The sequence below is a fragment of the Pagrus pagrus genome (genome assembly GCF_965226575.1).
Source record: "Pagrus pagrus genome assembly, chromosome: 2".
Classification (NCBI taxonomy): domain Eukaryota; kingdom Metazoa; phylum Chordata; class Actinopteri; order Spariformes; family Sparidae; genus Pagrus; species Pagrus pagrus.
Window position 1 is genome coordinate 987,870 of NC_140186.1, and position 25,085 is coordinate 1,012,954.

Sequence of the window (25,085 nt, forward strand, 5' to 3'; positions counted from 1 at the left end):
GATATGGCCAGAATTTCATTCATTCATTCGAAACTGAGCTAACGTGAACAGAATGAAGAAACAACAGTGTTGATGTCAGAGACGTCTCTGTTCTGTGTTGCAGAGACGTCTACTGAAGTCAGCATGCTAACCAGCTAGCCTGCTAACAGCACTGTGTAGCTCAGAGGTGATGATCTGACAGCCTGTAGTTTCAGTTCACTACTGAGTCGAACAAGTCGACAACATAAACTCACTAAATGTGAAGAAAGGAAATATTTTGACGCCTCGTTAACTCATCGTCAAACACACTTCATTCAAACTGGACACGAACTGAGGCACAGTCACCAGAACAGTGTTGGTTTGTCTCCACAGTCACCTCTGGTTCGGTCCAAATAAATCCTCAGTTCACAGAGTGACATGTGAAAAACTGTCTCTACACGCTGATGATGTCTGACTCTCTCTTTGTCCTCTCCTGTCACTGTCGTACGAGGTTAATTGGGCAACTTAACTCCACGGCCAACTGAGCTAATTGGTTGCCGGCAGCTTGTTGCTATACTTTTAGCTATACTTTTGGAGCTACCTTTGCATTCTGGCCATTTCTTACAAATGACACCTCAGAGAAATTAAAAAACCCTGAAAATGATTTCCAGAAAACGAATCAGATCAGAAATGTGTGATCTGTAGCAGCACAGTGTGTAGATGCGATGGTAAACAGTAGCAGGCTAGTGTGCAGTGGTTAAACTAAGAATTGCTACCCCAGAAAATCTATTTATTGGAAGGTTTTATTAATAGTAAAAATGTTATTTCCATCAACATCACTGCAGCTTTGAAGCCTCGAGAAACAAGATGATTTAGCTTAAAGTCCCACAAACCTTTTTCACAGTCTGCCACAAAACATTTATACCTCATGAATCACACAGTAGAATTATATAAATGTTAAAAAAAATTGTGAAGCTCCTCTCAGACATACATTTTATTGCATATTGAATATGTTAGTGCTGATCTTTATGGAATAACAGGGTGATATTGTACAGATAATGTGTCTGTGGAAAGAACAAACTGCATCGTGTCTTTAGGTGAACACTCGTCTCCGTGTTGGTTTTGTTGCGACTGTACGCCACATTCACCACTTTGTTCATCAGATCAGTTTGGACCTCATGTGTCTCTCATAGCTGATTCTCAAAGGAACATTCAGATATTTTAAGAAATCTTTTTTGTTTTTTAATCCAAAGTTAGTCGTTTTCTTTCAAATGATTAGTTTCATCTGTGCATTTGAGACTGAGAGAGGTCCGGGAGGTGTTTAGCATCGCTTAGCACAAAGACTGGAAGCAGGAGGGAACTGCTAGCTCAGCCCCTACTTTAACACAAATCTTGTTAGCATTAAAGCTAGTCTGCAATCCATTCTGTAGTCAGCTAAAACAAACCAACAACCCCACGATGAGTTCAGGCCTGCAGAGCTGCTGTGTTCAGTCACAGCTCTCAGCGAGTGTTGGCTAACAAATAGCTTCATGCTAACTGCTGCTAAAACCAAACATTTCTCTTTCAACACTTAAGTAAACAAGATGCAGCATGTAAATCACACAGTCGTTTGAAGGTGGATTGTATTTCACCGTTAGGTTTAATTGAGCTTAGCTAGTGTTTTTAACATGCTTCTAGTTTGTGCTAAGCTAGGCTCAACGTATTTCTTTACTGAGCACACAGAAGTGGAGCTAGCGTTAATCTAGCAATCTTTGCAACATGTGAATCAGACAGCTTTAGAGATGTTGGGAAGTAAAATTGTCTTTTTATGGTGCTAGGCTAGCTTAGCCCCTTTGTGCTAAGCTAAGCTAAGCTAAGGTAAACACATCCTTGACCTCTCTCTATACTGGGCTAAACCGTGTGCTGTACTGTTCCCATCTGACTCTGATGACAAAAACAAGAGCGTTTCATTAAAATGCCTGAATGTTCCTTTAAAGTTTTTGCAATAACAGCAGTTTCTGATGTGGAGGTGAAGAGGAGAGTTCAGTGTGATGATCCGTGAGTGTCTTTCACGTGTATAATACGGTTACGTTTCTTTTCTATCACTATATGATTGTACAGTACTGCTTGTATAATTTACAGGTAAAGCATGTATTTTAAACTTTTTGTAAATCCAAATGATAACTGTGTACATATATACAGAAATGTAGAAAGTCATTAGGTTTGCAGTTAATCTCTAATAGCATGATAATTAGCGGGGTTTAGTATGTATGTACAGGCTGTATGTTAAATCTTTATGAAGGGAAACACTTGAAAATCACCTGATATCAGACTGCGTGCTGTCTAAGGATAAACTCTGCAATGCATTTTTTTGTGCCTTTTATATCAATGTATGTAATCTAGACAATCTTGAAAAGCTTGTGTACAACCAAAATGACATTAAAATGGTTTTGGGGGCAAAATACATCACTTCCTGCTGTCTTTGTTACCAGGAGAGCGAGTGTTAGCAAAGTGCTGAAACATTACTACTTATTTTTCTTTTTTGTCAGGACATAAACAATGGTGTATAAAATGTTCAGACTGCTTGAAGAGAGTCATCGTCACTCCTAGTAAGCATGGCAGTTAGCTGGAGAGCAAGCTGCTGTTTGTCAGCTGGTCAGTGCAAAACTTCCTTTTCCACAGGTTTGTGTCAACAAGCCTCGTCTCACTGCCAGATATTAGAGTACTGAGGTTTTCTTTTGGTACACCGTGTGAATGATTGTGTATCTTTGTCATACATGATGATTGTCTCAGTCTTGTGATATATATATAAGCTTTATCAGTAAACTCTGTCCATTATGTTTTTGTTCCATGTGGATTTAGTTGTAATACAGTGTTGTTGTATTTTTTCCAGGTGTTGTCGCCCACTGAGCAGAGCATGCCGTCGCCGCCCTCCCCAGACTATCGGACAAAAGGCCAGAGCGACGAGAAGGAGCATTTCCATATCCTTCCTCAGCTGCAGGCCAAGAGGGCTGACTTTCTCACCGTCATGCTGACTGGTACCTTGCCTCAGCGCCGGAGCTTTGCCAAGCCGGACGAAGATGTCCCAGAACCTCCAGGGCCAAAGGATGACGATGTCACAAAGAGCGAGTCCAATAGCGAGGCCAGTCAGAAGAGCACTGAACGTAGCCAAGACGCTGCTCCTTCAACACTCATGGCCGAGGACCAGAGGGGCCCGAGGGAGCACGCCTCAGCTGCTGATGCAGACCCTGACCTGGAGGACGCTTCTAAAACCCTGGTCCTCTTCTCACCCGGAGACACTCGCAAGTCTCCCTCTGGTGGTGATCATGAGTGTGAGTTGGCCACACCATGTGGCCTCCCTTCTCGTAATGACCGCCTGCTGGTTGGGGAGGCGAGTCAGCCTGAACCTGGTGAGACCGGCCGTTTGTCCCCGGCGCTCAGGTCAGACCTGAGGCCGTCCACTCCCATCGCTCCTGCATCACCGCCCTTCACCAAAGTAGAGCGCACTTTTATCCATATTGCAGAGACATCACACCTCAATGTCATGTCTTCCAATGGTCACTCTGCCAAGGACAGTGACCGGGAAGTCTTGGCTATCATGAAGGCATCAGCTGTAGATGAGGACACCCATGAGCAGGGAGGAGCACCAGTGACAGAAGAGACTCCAGAGGAGGCCGTGCCAGACCAAACTACACCAGCTGACAAACTGGGACCAGCTGACAAACAGCCCAATACTGAGAATGGTCCATCAGCTATCCTGGCCTCGTCTTTGGAGCCTGTTCCAGAGGCCATGTCAATAGTTCATGAACATGAAGATCTGGTGCAGGAACCTAAGGTACAGCCATCATCTGGTGATGAAGCAGCCATGCTTCAGACAACTGAATCAGAACTTCCTGCTGCTTTAAAGCCCAGAATCCGAAGCCGAATCCCAGTCCTCATCTCTGAAGAGGACTCGGGCTCAGAACAGTCCTCCTCCCTTTCAGCTCGAGCTCGGCTTCAGCAGCGAGCCAGGCAGCTAGACTTGGCGCGCCTGCTGGTCCAGAAGCAACAGGGTCGCTGGATGAGGAGGAGGATGCTGTCTGGGACATCGTCATCGTTATCTTCTGGGGACGATGAGCGTCGGAGGGCTTCTGAAACTCTGTCCACCACCGGATCAGAGGAGGACACACATACCTCGGATGAGTCCAGGAGGAGCTCCCGTCTCAAAACGACTGAAGAACAAGGCTCCAAGGAGTGCAGAAGCAGGATCCCTCGGCCTGTCACCCCCATAAAGAGGCCTTCAGTTGGGCTTGCTGCTGCTGCTCCTTCTCCTCTCTCCATGCCAGACTCCACCATTACCAAAGGAGCATCATCCTTCGCTAACGGGTATGATTCTCTTTCTCTTTTTTAGTGTATAAAAGTTTTGATGTTGAAGCGGCTAGAATTTAAAGAAATAACACCCTCACTGCACTTTTCTGTCCACAGGAATCAGAAAATTGGACTAAGCACTCTCAGCACTCAACGGAAATCCAAACCAGTCTCACCCAGGTCGTCCTCCTCGTGTCCCCGTCCCTCTGCTGCCCCTGCCCCGTCCGGCAGCCCTCGAATGCCCCTGCGAGTCCTGTTTGGAACCCGACGCAGCCTTAGCTCCACCCACTGCAGGACTGACAGCCCCTCCCCTCAGAGAGTATGTCCGTCCAGGCAGCCCCTCTCGGTTCGAGCCCCAACTGTCCCCATGCTCCCGCCCAGGACTACAACAACCATGCGGCGCAGCGCCTCACAGGAAGCCACCGCCCAGACCTCCTCTGGCACCACGCCCGCCAGAGCCAGGCCGAAACCAGCCGGGGCAGCTAAGGGAAAGCCAAATGCCAGGGAGAAGGCAGTGCCCGCTAGATAATACAAAGAGACTCGTTGCTGAGACATGTTTGTGTATAATCAGTCTTCGGACAAGCTACGCCTCAAAGGTTCTCACCTGATTCCATATAAGACTGTGATGTTACAACGATCTCCTTCAATTCATTTCATGTATACAGACCTCTTATATTTTCCAAGGACAGCTTACTGAACTATCTTCACGGGCTTCCAGTAATCTTGACTGTCGTACAGGAGCGTTGCTGCCATGGTGCTATGGATACGTCTGCTGCTCCCTGGTCAATCCCTGATCTGACTGCTTTCTGGAGCGGAGAATCATGGCCTCCAACAAGTCCGGTTTCAGAGACTCTCACCTTACACAATACTCCCAGCTTGTCCACAGCTATATTACTCTTCTATTGACAGTACCCTGCTTGGATCACATTGCATGGTCAAGTATATCACTAATACATTGAATCTGTAGAGGGAAAACAACATGTACAAAAGTCTGTACCTTTAAATTATTTGATATAGTTCTTCCCTTCCTGTTGGGATAAACTGGCCGAAAAAAGGTCAAATTGGACTGTTCGAATGCCCAAACGATGTTAATATGATAACGAGTCCTCACTATATGCTGTACTCATTATGGTCTTGGATGAAGAGAAGAGCTGGATGTGAACAGAAAATGAATAGCTCGGCCGCTCGCCTCCTCCTCATGGTGACAATGGGCATGCTTTAATCATTCTATTTTCTGGGTGTTTTTATTTTGTTTATGCTCTGAAATGTATATAATAGAATCATTTCCCATAAAGACATCTTTATTTTTTATCTTGCCAAGCAAAGTGTACATTTCAAGTCTTTAACCTTCTGTTCCGATGTGTTGGCACTACGCCTGTTTTTTACGCATGAGAAAAACAGGGTTAACCATGAGAGGAAGTTATACCTGCTTGGATTCTGCTGACAGTGCAAAAAGTCTGCTGGTTATTGGAGCCCATGTTGTGTTTGTACGGGACCGATGGGCACTGAGCTGTGAAGTAAAGTCTTGGTCATGTGGAAGGGCGTCTTGTCATTATTTCTCACTGGTTTCCAGGAAAGTCAAGGACCCAGTCTGATCTGGACCCAGACTTTCTTTGCGCTGGATCCAGATCAGGTCCATCACCAGCTTCAGGTCTATATAAACACAAGTCCAGATTTTTCGTTGCACCCAACAGGACGACACATGCTGCGTTTTTAATCAACAAAGAGAACAATGTAATGTTAAATGTATTCAACCCTCTTAAGTTTTGTTTAACCCCCAAAAAGAAATTCTCTGTGTTGCCTTTCAGTAAGTTTTGTGTTCCAGTCACTGGTTGATGACCCACAGCTATGACTCAAAACCCTCAAATAAGTTAGCATGTTAGCACTTCCCGTCCCCTTGTCTCAAAGTCTGTGTCTGTTTAATTTGTTTTCAGTTAAATGTGTGAAACAAGGTGTGTTACAGGATGAACACATAAACTCATCATTAAATGTCCACAGTTTAATTATGAAGCTCCTCATGTGTTAAAAACAGTTAGCGGTTGCTAACAAGTGTCTGAATGAGACTACAGAGGTTGTCGGGGACATTAAACGTCCTCACAGCGAACACGGAGACTCGTCTCCTCACTAGTCCGTCTTTACAGGCCCACTTTAGTTACACACTGTTCTCACTCTGACTTCACAACTTGTACATTGATCAGTTTATAGAAACCTGGATAGTAATTGTGCAGTAAGACGCTCAGTGGTGGAGACGTTTGAGTCATGTGACCGTGATGTCGTCTGTTTGTAGCCTAGCATTAGCTTTTTACTGCTACACATTTAATTTACCTTCAACCATCACAGAGTGGAGTTCATCTGTGGAGATTATCTGCTGAACAGAACCTGGACGGATCAGAACCTTCAGATTATCTTCTGTAATAATCCAGAATACAGGTCAATGATCCCACAGAGGAACAGAGAGATGCTAACTGCAGCTAGCTACAGAACACACCACGCTGCCGTAGGAGGTGTGTGGAGGTGTGACGCAGTGATCAGAGCAGGTGTGTGACGTCAGTGTGATGCCAGCAGTCTCAGTGTGTGTTCTCTCCAGGTGTGAATATAAGTGGGTCTGTCTACATCGGATGGACCTGTTCTGGAGATTAGAGGTCGGGAATCACCGGTACCGGTACCGGTACAGCAGCTCCTCGGTGGCTTGCAGGTTCTGTGTTCTGTCAGGTGACGCCATGATGGTTCTGTTCAGTGGGTTCCTCGCTCGTCCACCAGGCGGCGGTGACGCGCCGGAAACCAAGAAACCGGAAACCGCGCATGTCCAAGATGGCGGCGCTGGTGGAGTTGTGTTGTGTGGACAGCTTCCCGCCGCACCTGAGTCCTCTGGATGTCCTCATATTAAAGTCTCACCTGGACTCGGTTCTTCAGAATGTCACGGACCCACCGACCGTCCTCTTCACCCCGCAGCGGCCCCAGGGCTCCGGGAGACCGGGCATTTTGCTACGCGTTCACCCGGTCACCGAGGAGGAGACCGCGGGCTGCGGAGGAGGACACTCCCCCAGACCAGAGTCCGGGAGGCGGGTCCGGCTGTTCACCAGCCGCCTCTTCATGCGGCACCACGGGCTCCAGCGGCTCGGCAGCACGGGGACCGTCCGGCCTCTGAAGCCGGTCAGCCTGGACAGAGTGGTGCTGGGAGCCCGCAGCAGGCAGAGCCTCCGCTGGGCCGGAGCTGAGCACTTCACCGGCGGGCTGCTGGAGCTCTGCCGCCCGGGACAGTGGCTGCTGGCCCGGCAGGGAGACCCTCTGCTGCTGCCCCGACACCCGGTGCTGGGAGAGGACCCGGGACAGGTGAGACACCGGGACGGGTTGTTTGATACTTTAACAACATCTACCTGCTATCCACAGTTTAAACTGTTTGGTTCTGGTGCTGCAGGAAACATTTAATAATGATAAAGTGTTTCAGATAAATCAGTTAAAAATAAACAAATGAGGACGAATGTCCCTGATGTCCTCTGGACTCTAATGAGCACTCATTAACATGATCATCAGTGTCTTCAGGTCTTCAGTGTCTTCAGGTGTTCATCAGCACCTTCATATTGTATTTGTCAGATGTCTTTAAACTTGTACCCACAGGCTGTTTGTTTTTGGACCAGAACCGCAAATAACGGTCCAGTTCATCATCGATTATTCTCACCATTTATCAGTTTAATTGTTCGGTCCATAAAATATCAAACGTCTGGCATCTTCTTCTGTCCAACAAGCGGTCCAAAACACACAAAGACCAGCAGAACATCTGCATGTGAGCGGTGGACCCGGCAAATGTTTTGATATTTTTGCATATAAAGTTAATTAAACAATGGATTATCAGAATCGTCACGAGGATCTGAAGAAAAGAAACAAACACAAATGTTGATGTTTATTCAGAACCGTGTTTGGCAGCGACTTCCTGTCTTCTGATGTCTTCAGTCTAAAGTCACGTTTGTCTCTTTTTGTCCGAACATCCGTTAAAACCAAAGACTTTCAGTTCAGGATCACGGAAAAGTAAGAAAACCAGAAAATATTCACATCTGATCTGATCAGTCAGAACCATGAACTAACTGTTTAACGGACCGCTGGTCGTGTCACGTGTCCGTCGTCCTGAGGACAGAACAGATGACTTCCTGTTTGACGAAGCACTCCCTCTTCTTCGTGTGTTTCCAGCAGCAGCTGTTGGAGCTGCTGGTGTTGGACTGCAGTCCTGTGACGCAGGGACGGATCACCGCCGACACGTCTCTGGTTCTGACGGACTGCTGGGACTCGGCGGACCCCCCAGGACCCGCCCCGCCCTGCAGACCGCTCCGTCTGTGCGTGTCGGACTTCGCTCATTACGCCGACGGTCTCGGAGGGGGGCGGTCTCTCCTGGACAACAGGAGGCTGCTGGGCCAGGGCTTCTCGGGCGTCCTGCAGGCGCTGGAGTGCCGGCTGGACGTGCGGGTCGTGGACGCTCAGCGATGGGTCGGGGTCAGAGGTCAGCAGGGAGCCGCCGTGGACGTGGACAGCTGTGTGTTGGTGAGCAGACAGCTGCTGCTCAGGCTGGGGCTGTTTAACCAGGAGTGGGTGAAGCTGTCCTCCAGGCCGGACGTGAGGGGGGGCGTCTGCAGGGAGCGGCTGGTCTCGGTCCTGGTGCTGGATCCAGCTCAGAGTCCAGACCTGCAGAACCAGCATGAAGTCGGATTCATATCAACCACTCTGTGGTTCAACATGACGGGAGGAGACGAGATCCCCGAGAGGAGCTGCACACTGAGAGTGAAGGTACTGCAACACACACACACACACACACACACACACACACACACACACACACACAGAGACACACACACACACACACACACACACACACACACACTGAATACACTCCAGCCGATGGATGTAAGGGTACAAGACTTTTAATGTGAAAATCTTCAGGAAGTCTTCCGTAGTTGAACGTTGAGACAAACTGCCGACTCGTTCAACACGAAGTCTTGTTCTTCACTTTGTCTCAGAGGTGGAAACCGTCTCCAGCAGCGCCCGGCGGCCGTCGCTCCGACACTTCCTGTCGCTCCGCCTCTCCACCGTTTGCCAGCGAGCTTCACGTCGAGCCGGTGGCGTCTCCGCTGTACAACAACCTGAGCTGCTATGACAACCTTCTGTCTGAACACTTCAGTACGCCGAGGTCAGCTGAGGAAGTATTCAGATCATTTAATGCAGTAAAAGTACGTGTCAGCCTTGTTTGATGAAGGCGTGATGTTCTGGATGTTACAGATACACAGTATACAGAGGAGAGGACTCCCAGTCTAACCAGTGTGTGTGTGTGTGTGTGTGTGTGTGTGTGTGTGTGTGTGCAGACTGGTTTCACAGGGAGACATCCTGACCGTTCCTGCTGAAAACCATCCAGACCTGCTGGAGAACAACTCAGAGGGGATACACAGGTACGACCTCATCAGATCATCCAGTGTGTGTGTTTGAGCCTGTTCAGACCTGATGTCACCATCCAATCACAAGTGTGTCACAAGAAGAAGTTCATGTAGAACATTTGCTGAATTTCCAAGAAGCAACAAATCAGTCAGAATCAGTCAGAGACAGAGTTTCACACAGTTTATAAAGTGTCTCCAACTCAACAACTCACTAAACTGACACATTTGTTAAGGGAGTCTGGGGACAAAGAAGTCGCCTATACTGGTTACTGTTTAGTGTGTTTGTAAAATGTGACATGTTTAGATCAATAAAATGTTTCTTCTTTCATAAATTGAGTGTAAATGGTGAAATCAGTGTAAACAGTGTGTTCAAACAGCTGCTAAATGTTGGCAGGTGAGACTTTAGCACTTTAGACACAGAAGCAGACAGGCTGGTACAGCCATGCTGCCACAAACTGACACTTTCTACAAGGAAACAAACAACTTACTGTTTTCATTTAATGCTGAATTTACAAGAAGGAGACAATGATTCAGAGTCTGTCAGAGACAGAGTTTCACTACGTTAGTAAGTTTGTTTTAACTCAACAACTCTTAAAATCACCACATTTGTTAAGGGAGTCTGGTGATGATGTGGTCACTGGTTCAGTGGTTGGATGAGTTGATACAGACAGGTGTGTTTGCGTCTTTCTTCACACCTGTACTCGGCCGTCCTCCCTCAGGATGGATGTTGACGGCAGGTCTCAGCAGCTCAGCGCCCTCTGGTGGTTTGCAGAAGTGTGACAGTTAAACAGTAAATGATTTGAGTTCTGCGGACCTGCTCAGTGACGATGAGTCTGTGACCTTTGACCTGTCAGGTGTCCGGTGCTGTTCTTCAGAGTGCACAAGGTGTGTCCGTCTGCAGAGACACGAGGAGGAGGAGAAGAACAAGAAGAAGAAGAGGGCGGAGCTCACCTGGCTGACAGACTGCACACCTCACTCTACATGGTGACCTTTGACCTCTGACTGTTCTGTAGTTCATGTTGTCCTCACTGAAAACAGCCTGACCCTCCTCCTCTTTTTCTTCCTCCTCCTCCTCCTCTTCCTCCTCATTAGCTAACGTGCAGCTGACCTGAGGTCAGATCTCGACAGTGTTTGAGGCTGTTGTGGGTAAAGAATGAAAAAAGGTGTGACATGTAAGAGCTGTATGCACAAACAAGCTGAAAGCAGCTGCAGTTAGCAGCTGCAGTTAGCGGTTATGCTGGTGAATGCTGCCCCCTGCCTGTTTGGAGTTTGAATTAACTGGCCTGTTCTCACATGTTCCACCTTTTTATATAAAAAACAACAACAGTGCGGAGAGACAGAAGCAGAAAACTGGCTGCACGTGAAGTCGTTACGTCATTATGTTTTCAAGGTTCTGAATCTTCTTGAATTTGAATATAATCCTTGAAAAAAGCTCAATTTTCCATCATAATAATGTGACACTTGAAACGATCCTGATGTCGGACTTGTTTTGTGTCGTGAAGTTAAAACGAGCGAGAATGAAATAATCAAAACAGACAAAGTTCATATTTTATAACTCTGAATCTAAATTTAATGATGTCAGGAAAGAAAACAGCTGAAATCTCTTTTGTACATTAGAAAAAGAGTTAAAGTTTTTCAGTCGACTGGTTTCTGTGATGACAGATGAGAACACAGTGACGGATCATCGTGTTTCACACAGATGAACACACTCACATTTGAAGAAAAGCTTTTCCGTCCTGATCAGATCTTCAGTTTGTGACGAGTTGAGACTCAAAAGGCAGCTTTTCTTACAAACTGGAGCTTTTTTAGATTTAAATAATAATATATTAAATTAAATAATAATTTAGATGTGACTACTTTTGAAAAGGACGTGAATCAACATTCAGACTAACGTAGGTTCACCGGAGCCAACTGAGCGGCTGTTCATCAGCAGTGAATGTGAGGATCACATGGTGGATCAGCGAGTTGAACGTCTGAACGAGGAGCTGACAGTTTGTGTGTCTCCTCCTCAGCGAGCGTCCACCAACAGCCCCGTCCCCTCGTCCTCTGTGGGGGGAGCGTCTCTGTGGAGCAGTCCGTCTCCTCCCGGCCTCGACAAGACCGTCGAGCTCCTCGGCAGCACCATCCTCCCACACCTGCTCCACAGGTAACGGTACCAACAAAACCTGATGATTCTGCACCTGGAAATGTTTTTGTATCCATCCCCCGACTTATTCAGTGTTTTGTCTGCAGCTCTCTGTCTGGTTGCACCGTCCTCCTCCACGGTCCCGCAGGAAGTGGTAAGGTGACGGCGGTGAGCGCGGCGAGTCGCAGACTGAACCTGCACCTGCTGAAGGTACGACGGCTCGACGCTCCACAGCCTGAGGCCATCTGTCGGTCGGTCCGCACCAGCTCAGCTCCTCTTCATGTTGTTCATGTGACGACTGTAAATATGAGACACAACTAAACGAACCATGTTGTCAGTGATGCTCAGTTTATTGATGTTCAGGACACAGACCATCACTGACCTGATGGACGCAGACCAACGAGTAATCAGAGTACAGCTGCAGGATTTTAGACAATCACAGCAATTTATAAAAAGGTCTCAACAACATGAAGTGTGAGGTCGGAGCTGAGCTGGTCCAGAGCGACCCAGGTGATTCTGTATCGCGGTCGGATCAGGGACAGGAAGTTTTTGAGGCCCTGAACTTCAGTATCTGATTCCTGCGTGCAGGTGGACTGTGTGAGCGTGTGTGCCGACACTCCTGCAGCCTCCGAGGTGAAGCTGACCGCGGCGTTCCAGCGGGCCGGCGCCGTGCAGCCGTGCGTCCTGCTGCTCAGGAACCTGCAGCTCCTCCTCAGACCTCGAGGCGGCGCCGAGGACGACGGCAGAGTCGCGGCTGCACTCTGCCAGCTGCTCGGCAGCGCCCCCAGCAGGTGACTAACTGCCTCTAACACCTCATGTCACAGTCACAGCCTGATGTGACACTTGACATTTTCTGCTTCTCTGATGTTTTGCCTCTATTGGTGCACGGTTGATCCAGTTCTGTCCAGTTTTGGTACCGTATGTACCAAAACGTGTGTGTTCATTTTTTAATATAAAACCAAACTTCTGAGGCCTGATTCACTCGTCAGGCTGTTTCTCCTCCACGATCAGGAACACATTTGGGAACGTTGTGCGTTAAGTGTTTGAAAATATCGTACAAATCTTCCCCCAATGGGCCCAACAGTACCAACAAAACCTGATGATTCTGCAGTTCTGTTGCCTATGAGAAGGTGCCTGTAGGTGGCGCTAGAGCACAATTGAAATGTGACTGACTGGTAGTGAAGCTGTATGAGTGCAGCTTCATGTGACACATTTACCAGCTACAGTCTGATTATCGTACACGTCGCTCACTGCGATCAGATGCAGCAAACACACAAAGTTCTGGTTCCTGTTTGTGTCTCTTTGCTCCGGTTTCTGTTGCTGGTTCAGTAAACGGTCAAATCAGCCCGTGGAGGCACATTAATGAACATGTCACATATTCATAGACGACAAATCCCAGAAATCAAATCCAGACATTTAGTTTATTTTGTTCATAGCAGAAATGAAATGACTAAAGAAGCTCAGCCGTCTTTCATGTTGGACATGTAGGACACTGAAGGCTCAGGAGTTATAATATTATAGATCCAGAACCAAACGGATCAGAGCTGTCGAAGACAATCCCCATCACTTCACAGCAAGCCAAAACACGAACGCTCAAATGTGACAAAAACAAATAAACAAAAATGTTTTTCTCCTGTTTAAGACGGAAAACCAACAAAAAGAAAAGCCTCCAACAACTTAGCAGAATCAGCTGTTAGCACTTCCTGTTAGCAGTGAGCCTGTGGACGTTCAGACGACCGTCACTGGATCACTGTGACACTGAAGACGACTTAAAACATGATGTTTCTAAGGCAGGTTCTGCACAGAGGAGAGTCTCTGTTGAGGATTTCTAAGCGGATTCATGGAGTCATCGTCTCCTGTGTTTCAGCGTGGTCGTGGTGGCGACCGTCTGCAGACCTCGGGACCTGTCTGCAGGGGTCGTGGCAGCGTTTGTCCACCAGGTGGCGTTGGAGAGTCCCACTGAGGAGCAGCGGCGCTCCATGCTGGTCAGCCTGAGCCGAGACCTTCACCTGGGAACGGACGTCAACCTGGACAGACTCTCCAAACTCACTGCGGTAAGGCACTGTTCAACATCTACCAGGACCCAGACCAGGACCCAGAACCAGAACCAGACTCAGAACCAGACCCAGAACCAGACCAGTTTTCTGTCTGATAACTTTTAAACAAACACATTTTGTTAATTTATTGATGATTTAATGTTTCTGTGGTCAGATTCAGATTTACATCATCTCATCACCTGATGTGTTCACTCAAGTCTGCATCATAACAACAACAACAATGATTATAATGATAATGATGATGATAATCTTCTTCTTCTTCTTCTTCTTCTTCTTCTCCTCCTTCTCCTCCTCCTCCTCCTCCTCCTCAGGGTTTAGTGTTGGGGGACCTGAGTGCTCTGCTGGTCGAGGCTGGTAGATCTGCCTGCAGGAGGCTGATTCACACCTGGTGAGACTAGAAACGAACACTGAGACACTTTTGTTTTTTAGTTTCTTTCAGGATCTTTGTTTCGTCCTGTGAGAAACATGGAGCTCCTCGGGGGCCACGATTATTTAATTTTCCATGATTTTCTTTCTTCACGTGTGAACAGAGAGACCTTTTTATTTTTCCACGTGTGAAATCGTTCAGAGAAGAAAAATCATTTTCCCAGAGGAAATCTGTTTTCATGTTAAAAAAACAAAAACAGAAAAAGTTTCACAAAAAAAAAAATAATAATAATAATGCGTTTTCACACATTGAAAAAGAAAAGCAAAAAATTCTCATGGTTCTCTTAAATTAAATTTCACTTGGAAATAAACTGTTTTTCACAAATGAAGAGAAAAATAATTTCTCACCATGAAAACTCAGTTTTCAGAAGAAAAAAAATCACTCAGTCCCACACCTGGAGAGTTTCTTTATTTCACATGAAAAATAAAAAATGAAGAAAAAAATAAAAATTCTCTTGAAGCGTAAAATAATTTCTTCATGACCGATGAAACTTTCTCAGTTTCAATCGTGATCAAAATAAACAGATTTCACTCCGTTTAACACATGAAGAGAAGAATCCAGGAAAAAGTCGCCTGAAGAAATTAAATTGTGGTCAACAACATTTCACTGTTTCACAAACTTAAAACAGTTTTTAATTAACTTTAATGACCTTTTCATGAAGAAAACAATCTGGAAAATAAAAGAAGCCGTTAGTCCTGATGGAGAAACAAGTTTCACTCTTTTACTGTCTTGGTCCTGGTGCAGTCGCTCTCTGTTGCCTCAGGATGGCAGAGCACCATCAGTCACCTCACCAGACCTGATCCAGTTCAGAGCAGAGACCGGTTTTAGAGTGGGTCAGAACATCGTGACCTGCTGTTGGTATTTAAAGTCCTGTTGTCTCCGCAGTGCCGGCTGGCAGGAGGAGGATCTGTGCTCCAGTGGTGTGACCATCATGAACCAGGACTTCACCGCCGCCCTGGAGACCCTGCAGGACGCCCAGTCCACGGCCATCGGAGCCCCCAAGGTGATGAGACCAAGTTCAGTTAGTTTGATTCACTGTGAGGACGTGAGGCAGAGACCAGCTGAACATGAACAGAACTCCATCAGAACATCAGTTTTTACAGCTCTAACAGGGAGATGCTGCTGCTTTCCCTCCCTGTCAACAGATCCCTGATGTACGCTGGGAGGATGTCGGAGGTCTGCAGCAGGTGAAGAAAGAGATCCTGGACACAGTCCAGCTTCCTCTGCAGCGTCCAGAGCTCCTGTCTCTGGGTCTGAACCGGACCGGAGTCCTGCTGTACGGACCACCAGGAACAGGAAAGACTCTGCTGGCTAAAGCTGTGGCTACTGAGTGCTCCATGACCTTCCTCAGGTAGGGACACCTCCACCTTCCTCAGGCAGGGACACCTCCACCTTCGTCAGGCAGGGACACCCTCACCTTCCTCAGGCAGGGACACCTCCACCTTCCTCAGACAGGGACACCCTCACCTTCCTCAGGCAGGGACACCTCCACCTTCCTCAGACAGGGACACCTCCACCTTCCTCAGACAGGGACACCCTCACCTTCCTCAGACAGGGACACCTCCACCTTCCTCAGGCAGGGACACCTCCACCTTCCTCAGACAGGGACACCTCCACCTTACTCAGGCAGGGACACCCTCACCTTCCTCAGACAGGGACACCCTCACCTTCCTCAGACAGGGACACCTCCACCTTCCTCAGACAGGGACACCCTCACCTTCCTCAGACAGGGACACCTCCACCTTCCTCAGGCAGGGACACCTCCACCTTCCTCAGACAGGGACACCTCCACCTTCCTCAGACAGGGACACCCTCACCTTCCTCAGGCAGGGACACCCTCACCTTCCTCAGGCAGGGACACCCTCACCTTCCTCAGACAGGGACACCTCCACCTTCCTCAGACAGGGACACCCTCACCTTCCTCAGACAGGGACACCTCCACCTTCGTCAGGCAGGGACACCCTCACCTTCCTCAGACAGGGACACCTCCACCTTCCTCAGGCAGGGACACCTCCACCTTCCTCAGACAGGGACACCCTCACCTTCCTCAGGCAGGGACACCTCCACCTTCCTCAGACAGGGACACCTCCACCTTCCTCAGACAGGGACACCCTCACCTTCCTCAGGCAGGGACACCTCCACCTTCCTCAGGCAGTCATGCATCGTTGGTCCGAGCAGATTGTATATTATTCTGATACACGTGCAGAAAGTGTTCTGACTGGACGGTTCATACTGTGGTCCGGTCACCTGTCTGTCTCACCTGGACAACAGTCCTCCAGGTCTTCAGTTCTTCTCCCTGGCAGCGTCAGGTGGTGTTGGTTGAACCTGCTGTCTGTGTGTTTCAGTGTCAAAGGTCCAGAGCTCATCAACATGTACGTGGGTCAGAGTGAAGAGAACATCAGAGAAGGTTTGATCAGAACCGATGTTTAGTATCTGAGATGAAAGATGATCGGACGTGTTTTCATTTGTTGGACCGACTTTTGTGTTTATTTACTGTATTACCTCAGGAGAGGGAACATTTTAAATGTAAAGGTGTTAAAGACAAACATCATAATATGAATCACATGATGCGGTTCTGTCTGCAGGACGTTGACTTCATCTAAAGGTTCTGATGTCGGACTGTTTGTTCTCGTCAGTGTTCTGCAGAGCTCGCTCAGCTGCTCCCTGTGTCGTCTTCTTTGATGAGCTGGACTCTCTGGCGCCCAGCAGGGGGCGCAGTGGAGACTCAGGAGGTGTGATGGACAGGTGAGTGTGATGGACAGGTGAGTGTCTGTGACTGGAGCTGGTCTTCTGTCTTCAGTCTTCACATCAGCTCTTGTCCTCTGTAGAGTCGTGTCTCAGCTGCTCGCCGAGCTCGACGCTCTGAACTCGTCTGTGGGAGTTTTTGTGATCGGAGCCACAAACCGTCCGGATCTGCTGGACCAATCACTGCTGAGGCCCGGCAGGTCAGAGGTCTCACTCAAACTCTCCCCCTCTCTCTCTCTCTCCCTCTCTCTCTCAATTTCAATTTCAATTTCAATTTCAAAAGCTTTATTGGCATGACAAGGCAGTGCTTATATTGCCAAAGCATATAACAATAAAATAATATTAATCACAATAATAATAAAAATAAACAGATGATTAATGACAGTCAATCGCAGAATATATAAACATAACAATAAAATATACACAACTTAACAATTGAGACATTTATCAATCTACACACAGAAAAGAAAAGAAAAAGAAGAAAATCATTGTGATCACGACATATTTACAGTATTTCCAGGAGCAGAGTTTGGAGCGGTGGTTTGCTGCTCTGTGGTGTCTCTGTGGTCGTCCCTCAGTCTGTGGCAGGAGGACACATACTCAGCTGCTCGTCTGCAGCACTTTGGTTTCTCACCTAAAACATATTTTAATTTGTCTGCGTCTGGAAGTGTCTCAAATTCCTCACAGTGGTTTTTAAATCTGGGGAAGAAATTTTGTCTAATCTGTTGATATTTGTCACAGCGGAGTAGAAACTGTTGCTCAGTCTCTACTTCTCCCTGTGAGCAGAGCGAGCAGAGTCTGTCCTCCCTGGGAGTCCAGGTCCGTCTGTGTCGGCCGGTTTCCAGAGCCAGACTGTGTCCGCTCAGTCTGTATCTGCTCAGAGTCTGTCTGAGGCTGTGCTCAGGTACGGTGCTCAGGTATTCTGCCACTGTGTACGGCCTGTTTAAGGCTGAATAACAGTCCATTTTGCTCTGGTTCTCTGTGGTGTCTTTCCAGTAGGTGGTGTATTTCTCTTTCTGTCCTTCTATGATTTGGTCGGGCCGGATGGTTTGGGGTCTGTCCTGAGGGTCTGGTGTTGAGGTCGGGGAGCTGAGAGTCAGGGCGAGCTGACTGAGGGGCTTTTCTCCAAGTTTGTCTCTTGGGATTTTAGTGCTTTGTAGTGGAAACTCTGGGGGTCACTTGATTTTAGGTGGTTGTAGAATTTGATGGCTCTTTTTTCGATTGTGATTTGTAGGGGGTACTGACCCAGTTCTGCTCGGCAGGCGTTATTTGGGATGTGTCTCTGCAGGTGTAATATGTTTCGATTGGGTGATTGTCCCAGTCAGTAAATTTTAAATATCGGCTGAGCGGGCCCCATATTTCACTGCCATACAGAGCGATGGGTTCTATTACCGATTTAAAGATTTTTAACCATGTTTTAATTGGAATATCTGTTTTGATGTTTCTTTTAATTGCATAAAATGCCCTTCTCGCTTTGTCTCTCAGCTCATTCACCGCCGTTTGAAAATTACCTGTTGAACTAATATTGAGACCTAAATATGTGTAATTTTTTGCGTGCTCTAGTTGGACTTTGTCTAGATAAAATTGATGTTTAAGGCTGTGGTTCCCAGACCTCTTCTGGAAAATCAGTATTTTAGTTTTGTTCAGGTTGACAGTCAGAGCCCAGGTGTGACAGAAACTGTGCAGGAGATCCAGGTGTTGTTGCAGGCCTTCTTTGGTAGGGGACAGCAAAACTAGATCATCAGCATATAACAAACACTTGATTTCAGTGTTTTCTACGGTGATACCAGGGGACGCAGAGTGCTCCAGGTTTTCAGCCAGTTCATTTATATAAATGTTGAACAGAGTAGGAGACAGGTCTCTCTCTCTCTCTCCCTCCCTCTCTCTCTCTCTCTCTCCCTCCCTCTCTCTCCCTCCCTCTCTCTCTCTGTGTCTCTCTCCCTCTCTCTCTCTGTCTCTCTCCCTCTCTCTCTCTCTCCCTCTCTCTCTCTGTGTCTCTCTCCCTCTCTCTCTCCCCCTCTCTCTCTCTCTCTCCCTCTCTCTCCCTCCCTCTCCCCCTCCCTCCCTCTCTCCCCCTCTCTCTCTCTCCCCCTCCCCCTCTCTCCCTCTCTCTGTGTCTCTCCCCCTCCCCCTCCCTCCCTCTCTCTCTCTCTCTCTCTCCCTCTCTCTCCCCCTCCCTCTCTCTCCCCCTCCCTCTCTCTCTCCCTCTCTCTGTGTCTCTCTCTCTCTCTCCCTCTCTCTCTCCCTCTCTCTGTGTCTCTCTCTCTCTCTCCCTCCCTCTCTCCCCCTCCCTCCCTCTCTCTGTGTCTCTCCCCCTCTCTCCCTCTCTCCCCCTCTCTCCCTCCCTCCCTCTCTCCCCCTCCCTCCCTCTCTGTGTCTCTCCCCCTCCCCCTCTCTCTCTCTCCCTCCCTCCCTCTCTCCCCCTCTCTCTCTCTCTCCCTCCCTCTCCCCCCTCAGAATTAATCAACCAGAACATGTTTCTCCCTCATTAATGACCCGAGTCCCACTGAGCTTTTCTTGTCTGTCTTCTTCAGGTTTGATAAACTCGTCTACGTTGGCATCAACGAGGACCGAGTCTCTCAGCTGCAGGTTCTCCGGGCCATCCTCAGAAAGTAAGAACCGCTCCCCCTGCTGGACCTCAGCTCACTTACAGGCTCTGTAGTCAGAACTGTTCTAAGTTTTTGTGACAGTAACTCCAGTAGAAGTTCAGACTCACGTCATGTTCATATAATTCAAACAGTAACTGGTCCAGAATCAGTCAGAACATCGTGTGTAGTAAAAACAAACAGAAGTCAGTCAGAACATCAGTCCGTCTTTATTTATTCACAGCAGAAGTTCTCTCAGCACACTTTCTAACCCGTTCGTTCTAACATGTGATTTTCTGTCTCCTCTTCAGGTTCCAGCTGGACCCGGCAGTCGACCTGCAGCAGGTGGTGGATCGCTGCCCCGCTCACGTGACCGGCGCCGACCTGTACGCTCTCTGTTCGGACGCCATGACGGCCGCCATCAAGAGGAAGATCGCTCTGATAGAGGACGGTAAGAAAACACAAGCTTCAGCAGGAGGTTTGACTTCAGTCTGCGGCAGGTTGTTCCGGTTCAGAGGAAACAAACCAACTTTCATGTGTTTGGGTCAAACGGCGCCAATCAGCATGTAGGTACATGTTCTGGTGTGATCCGTCTGACAGGCTGAGGTTGTTCTCTAACAGTCTGACAACATCACAGGAACCTTTAGTCCAATAACGTCCTCTTTGTCTCAGTCTGAAGCTCTCCAGAGGCGACTGCAGCAGCTCGCCTCTGGAGAGCTTCAGAGTGATGATGTCAGACTGTTAGAAGAACAACCTCGGCCTGTCAGACGCCACAGAGGATCACACACGGCGGCCATCTTCCTCTGACATCACGCTCAGGGTGGAAGCTAAACATCACACAGCTGTTACAGGACAACAAACGTTTCTTGTGTCTAAATGTGTTTAAACGACGCACTATTCATTTCTTCAGTCGTTCCTCGTTGATGCTTTAAACGTTTTAATTAAATTAGACTATTTTTGTACTAAAGCTCTAAACTGTCAAACATGTTATATAAATACATATAAATCAAATACAATATGATCTGTTATCACAGGAAAATGGAGGAATTAATATGTTTGAGCATTTAGGGCTTCTGTACAAAAATGCTAACGTTAGCATTTCCCCACTGATCACTGTGAAACTCTGGAGGACATCAGGTTTATTTCACAGTAAAACAACATGTGATGATCGTTAACGTTCCTGTTTCACAGTCGAAGCAGAATCATTTACTAAGAAGTGGTTTAATGCTAACGTGTTGTTTTACCCTGAAATATGACCAACATCCTCGTTTCAGCTGCTGATCAGATGGTAACGATTCCTACGTCTGCACAAAGAAAGCTGCTGCTGAGCGTGACATCAGGGTGGATGTGGTCTGTTACAGTCGTGTCGCAGATCTACTGGACCGACTCGTTTAAACATGACGGTGGAGCCCCGACAGACTAACGAGTCGTCAGTTTCTCTGGGGATGAAATAAAATGATGTCACGACACACCTGTCTCTCTCCATCTGTCTCAGGTGTGGACTCGGAGGACTCTCCCGTCCTCCTCTCTGCTGACGACTTCTCTGCAGCGCTGCAAACCTTCAGGCCGTCGGTTTCAGAGCAGGAGCTGCTGCGATACAAGAACATCCAACAGAGACTCAGCGCCAAGTAGAAACCATCTGCTCTGAACAACACTGTGAATCTAAACATTAATTTAATTAATAAATACTGAAAAACTGACGAGTCATTTAATGTGTCCGATCAACCAATCAGGGGGAGAGCTTCTTCACACGGTCATCAGAGGCCCTGAGGGGCCAAAGGACACGTTTGTTTTCTCTCCTGTGTTTCTGACCCGAGAGCTGGTGGGGAAAGTTCTGCAGGATCTTTATAAATAACGTCAGAGTGAACCAGTGTTTGTTTGTGTAATACTCACTGTGACCAGCAGAGGCCGCAGTGTCACTTCACTGTCACGTCTTATAACGAGTCTCAACCAAGAAAAACACAATTCTCCTCATTGTTGTCATCACTTGGTCACAAACGAACAAATTCACCATAAAAAATAAATTTTGGCCTCATTTTTCTCCTGCAAAAGTTTTTTCAGTTTCACACATGAGAATTTATTTCCCTGTGGAAAACAAAGTAAAAAGTTTCTAATTAGTTTAATGTAATTATTTAGCGTTAGCTTACAGCTCATGTGGCAGCTCGTTATTAAAACTTCTGACTTGTTTCACACTTTTTTTCCATTTGTTTCACGAACAAACAATAAATATCCAAAAAACACATTTTGACTAAAGATTTTTCTCCTGAAAATGTTTTAACTTTAACACATGAAATTTAAAAAAATAAATAATAATAATGATAAAAAACTAAACTGAAAATATTTAATTTTGCTTTTTTTTCATTATTATTATTAGTTATTTATTTAGTTTAATTTGTGAAACAAGTGAGAAAAAAAATCCAGCGAAACCTTTTTGCTGAAAAAACAATGCGCTGCCACATTAGCTGTAAGCTAACGCTGAATAATTAAGTTAAATCCATTAGAAATGTTTCGGTCGCTTCAGGAGAACATTTTTTAAATTCCACGTGTGAAACTGAAGAAACATTTTTTTTTCATCATGTGAGACAAAGTCAGGAGTGTTTTGGTGCCTCACAGATGGAAACGACTACTGATGGTGTCAGAGTGCTCGTGAACATGAATCACAAAAACATTTCATTTGTCTTTTTATTTATTTATTACGAGTGAAAAAACATTTTCAGGAGAAAAATATGAGGCCAAAAACTTTCTGGAGACTTTTTATCAAGTGAAACCAAGTGAGAAACAGAAGTTAGCTTAGCTTAGAGCTAATGTGGCAGCTCAAAATTACAACTTCACAAAACTGATTTTTTTTTTTTTTTTTTTGTTTTTTGTTTCACAAACAAACAGAAAAAATCTCCATAAAAACTTTTGGCCTCAAATTTTCTCCTGAAAATGTTTTTTTCAGTTTCATACATGAAATTAAAAAAATAAATAATAATGATGATAAAAAACTAAACTGAAATATTTCTTCACTTGTGTTTTGTTGTCATTCTGACACCATCAGTCGTCGTTAACAGGCACAAATGAGAATTACTAAAAATGTTTTTCCTCTTACTTTTTTTCAGTTTCACATGAGGAGGAAAACATTTGTGCATTTTTTCTCAGGAGAATTTCTTTTCCTGTTGAAACCGAGTACATTTTTTCCACTTGTTTCACACATGAAAACAAAAATCTCCAGGAAAAAAATATTTTGACCTCAAAATGTTTTCCAGTTTCACACATAAAATTTAAAAAATAACTAAATATAATGATAAAAAGTATCCTGAAAACATTTCCTCACTTGTGTTTTGTTGTCATTATTATTAGTTTTCTTCCATGTGTGAAACTCAGTAAGTTTCTAACCTGATTAGAAATGTTTGGTCGCTTCAGGAGAACATTTATTAAATTCCACGTGTGAAACTGAAGAAACATGTTCAGGAGAAAAATGTGAGGCCAAAAACTTTCTGGAGACTTTTTATCACGCGTGAAACCAAGTGAGAAACAAAAGTTAGCTTAGCTCAGAGCTAATGTGGCAGCTCAAAATTACAACTTCACAAAACTGACTTGTTTCACTTGTTTCACAAATTAAAAAAAAAATCTCCATTAAAACTTTTGGCCTCAAATTTTCCTCCTGAAAATGTTTTTCCACAGTTTCACACATGGAAGTAAAAAATAACTAATAATAAAAAATTCTTCTGAAAATATTTCTTCACGTCTTTTGTTGTCATTGTTATTATTATTTGTTTTTTTAATTTTGTTTGTGAAACAAGTGAAAAAAAACCTGGCGAAACCTTTTTGGTGGAAAAAACTTTGTTCCATGTGTGAAACTGAGCTGCCACATTAGCTGTAAGCTAACTGAATAATTAATTAATAATTAAAGTTAAATTCATCAGAAATGTTTCTGGTCACTTCAGACAGAAAAAACACTAAAAAAACTAATAATAATAATAATAATAATGAGAAAAAACATTCTCCTGAAGATATTTCTTCACTTGTGTTTTGTCGTCATTCTGACACCATCAGTCGTCGTATCTTAGAAAAAAAGGAGGATTTCTTTTCGTGTGGAAACGAGAAAACAAACTCGTTTCACACGTGAAAAAAATATTTTGCCTTTTCTCCTGAAAATGTTTTTTCACAGTTTCACACACGGAAGTAAAAACTAACTAATAATAATAATAATGAAAAATTATCCTGGAAATATTTTGTTACCATTCTGACACCACGAGTCGTCGTTAACAGGCACAAGTCTGTGAAACCACCAGACGAGCGTCTTCAGTGTTTTAGAAAAAACATTCATCGACATCATTTTTCTCCTGAAAATCTTTTTTCACTTTGTTTCACAAAAAGGAGAGAAAAATACTTGTCAGCAGATTTTGGTGATCTGGAGACTTGTTGTTTCATGTTGGTGTCATAACACCAACAGGTGTAGTGACCCGGAGGCTCCAGCAGGGGGAGCTACAGCCGTACACCTGCCTCATGCTCTGTCATCGTATGCCTGACCTGACCTGAGTTTCCTGCACCTGTCCGTCAAACGCTCCAGGTGAGGTCTTCATAAGGAACATTAAAGTTCTGACCTGCAGCTGACGGACCGTGATGACGTCACCTGTGATGAAACATCACAGGCTCATGTTTGATAATAACGTTCCTCTGACAGCAGCACAGCAGCCTCTGCTGGTCACGCTGAGTATTACACAAACAGGCTGGTGTCTCACGAAAACAAAGATCCTCCTGCAGAACTTTCTCTGCAGCAGTTCTCGGGTCCAACCGGAGAGAAACCGGTTTGGATCAGATTTAGAAAATGGACCGACAGAACAATGTCTCCACTGGCCCCTCAGGGCCTCCATAGATCATGTTGTGCTTCTGGTGTGTGATGATTTAAAATTAGTTAATAAACTCTCGTGCCACAGTTGTGTCTCTTGTTTTCACACAAGAGGAAAATGTATCCTCATTACTTTCTATCTGTTGAAACTGGAGGAGAAACCCTCAGCCTTTCTGTCGAGGAACAGAAATCTGAAACTGATGTTGGTCATTTTAATCACCTGTTAACTGAGCGCTCGCTCACTTCAAGGTTATCAAGTATTTGAACTGGAAACGGGTCAAATGTGCCCAGAACACAACAGGCGGGTTAGCGTGTGTTCTGGACCTGTGAGCGTGGTTACACGTTTAGTCATTGTCTGTTCCGCCCACCTGTGACGTCGTCTTCTCTTCACCGTCACTGACACACCGTCATGTCCGCACATCTGGAACCGGACCTCTGAAACAAACCCAACAGAACAAATTCCTTTGAACAGAGACAACCACTGGAACATGTTCTGTTCAGAAACTACACGACTGTCTGATCGACTCCACTCACTTCTCACTCTCTGTGTATTCTCCCTGATTACGCTGTTTCTGTTCAGATTTAAATAAAGGTTGATTGAACACAGCGAC

The 25,085-nt window shown here is 46.0% G+C and overlaps 2 protein-coding genes and 1 long non-coding RNA gene across 4 annotated transcripts in view; 2 read left to right on the plus strand and 1 right to left on the minus strand.

The window, feature by feature from the left end:
- Window positions 1-5,823, plus strand: part of ttbk1a (tau tubulin kinase 1a) — a 47,445-nt gene extending 41,622 nt beyond the window's left edge. Inside the window, 2 exon segments of the mRNA XM_084366992.1 lie at window positions 2,831-4,302; window positions 4,402-5,823. Coding sequence (XP_084223118.1) covers window positions 2,831-4,302; window positions 4,402-4,813 — 1,884 coding nt within the window. The 3' untranslated portion in view covers window positions 4,814-5,823.
- A 1,011-nt stretch (window positions 5,824-6,834) lies between these two features.
- Window positions 6,835-21,340, plus strand: pex6 (peroxisomal biogenesis factor 6). Of its 2 annotated transcripts, none has more exons than XM_084367323.1 (18): window positions 6,835-7,617; window positions 8,473-9,060; window positions 9,291-9,460; window positions 9,633-9,716; window positions 10,556-10,685; window positions 11,714-11,847; window positions 11,934-12,036; window positions 12,415-12,617; window positions 13,694-13,880; window positions 14,195-14,271; window positions 15,196-15,313; window positions 15,456-15,661; window positions 16,656-16,717; window positions 16,947-17,055; window positions 17,139-17,255; window positions 19,590-19,667; window positions 19,952-20,091; window positions 21,136-21,340. In XM_084367323.1, exons 1-18 carry the CDS (start codon window positions 7,087-7,089, stop codon window positions 21,270-21,272), a joined length of 3,174 nt encoding a protein of 1,057 aa, XP_084223449.1. In that variant the 5' UTR covers window positions 6,835-7,086; the 3' UTR covers window positions 21,273-21,340. The 2 variants fall into 2 exon arrangements, with proteins under 2 accessions (XP_084223449.1, XP_084223448.1); XM_084367322.1 differs by having other exon boundaries at window positions 6,836-7,617; window positions 8,470-9,060.
- Window positions 19,848-21,213, minus strand: LOC311266101. Its single transcript, XR_014623658.1, has 2 exons — window positions 21,113-21,213; window positions 19,848-20,078 (listed from the first exon to the last, which is right to left on the minus strand). It is a non-coding gene; the product is annotated as an uncharacterized lncRNA (long non-coding RNA).
- Window positions 21,341-25,085: the final 3,745 nt, after the last annotated feature.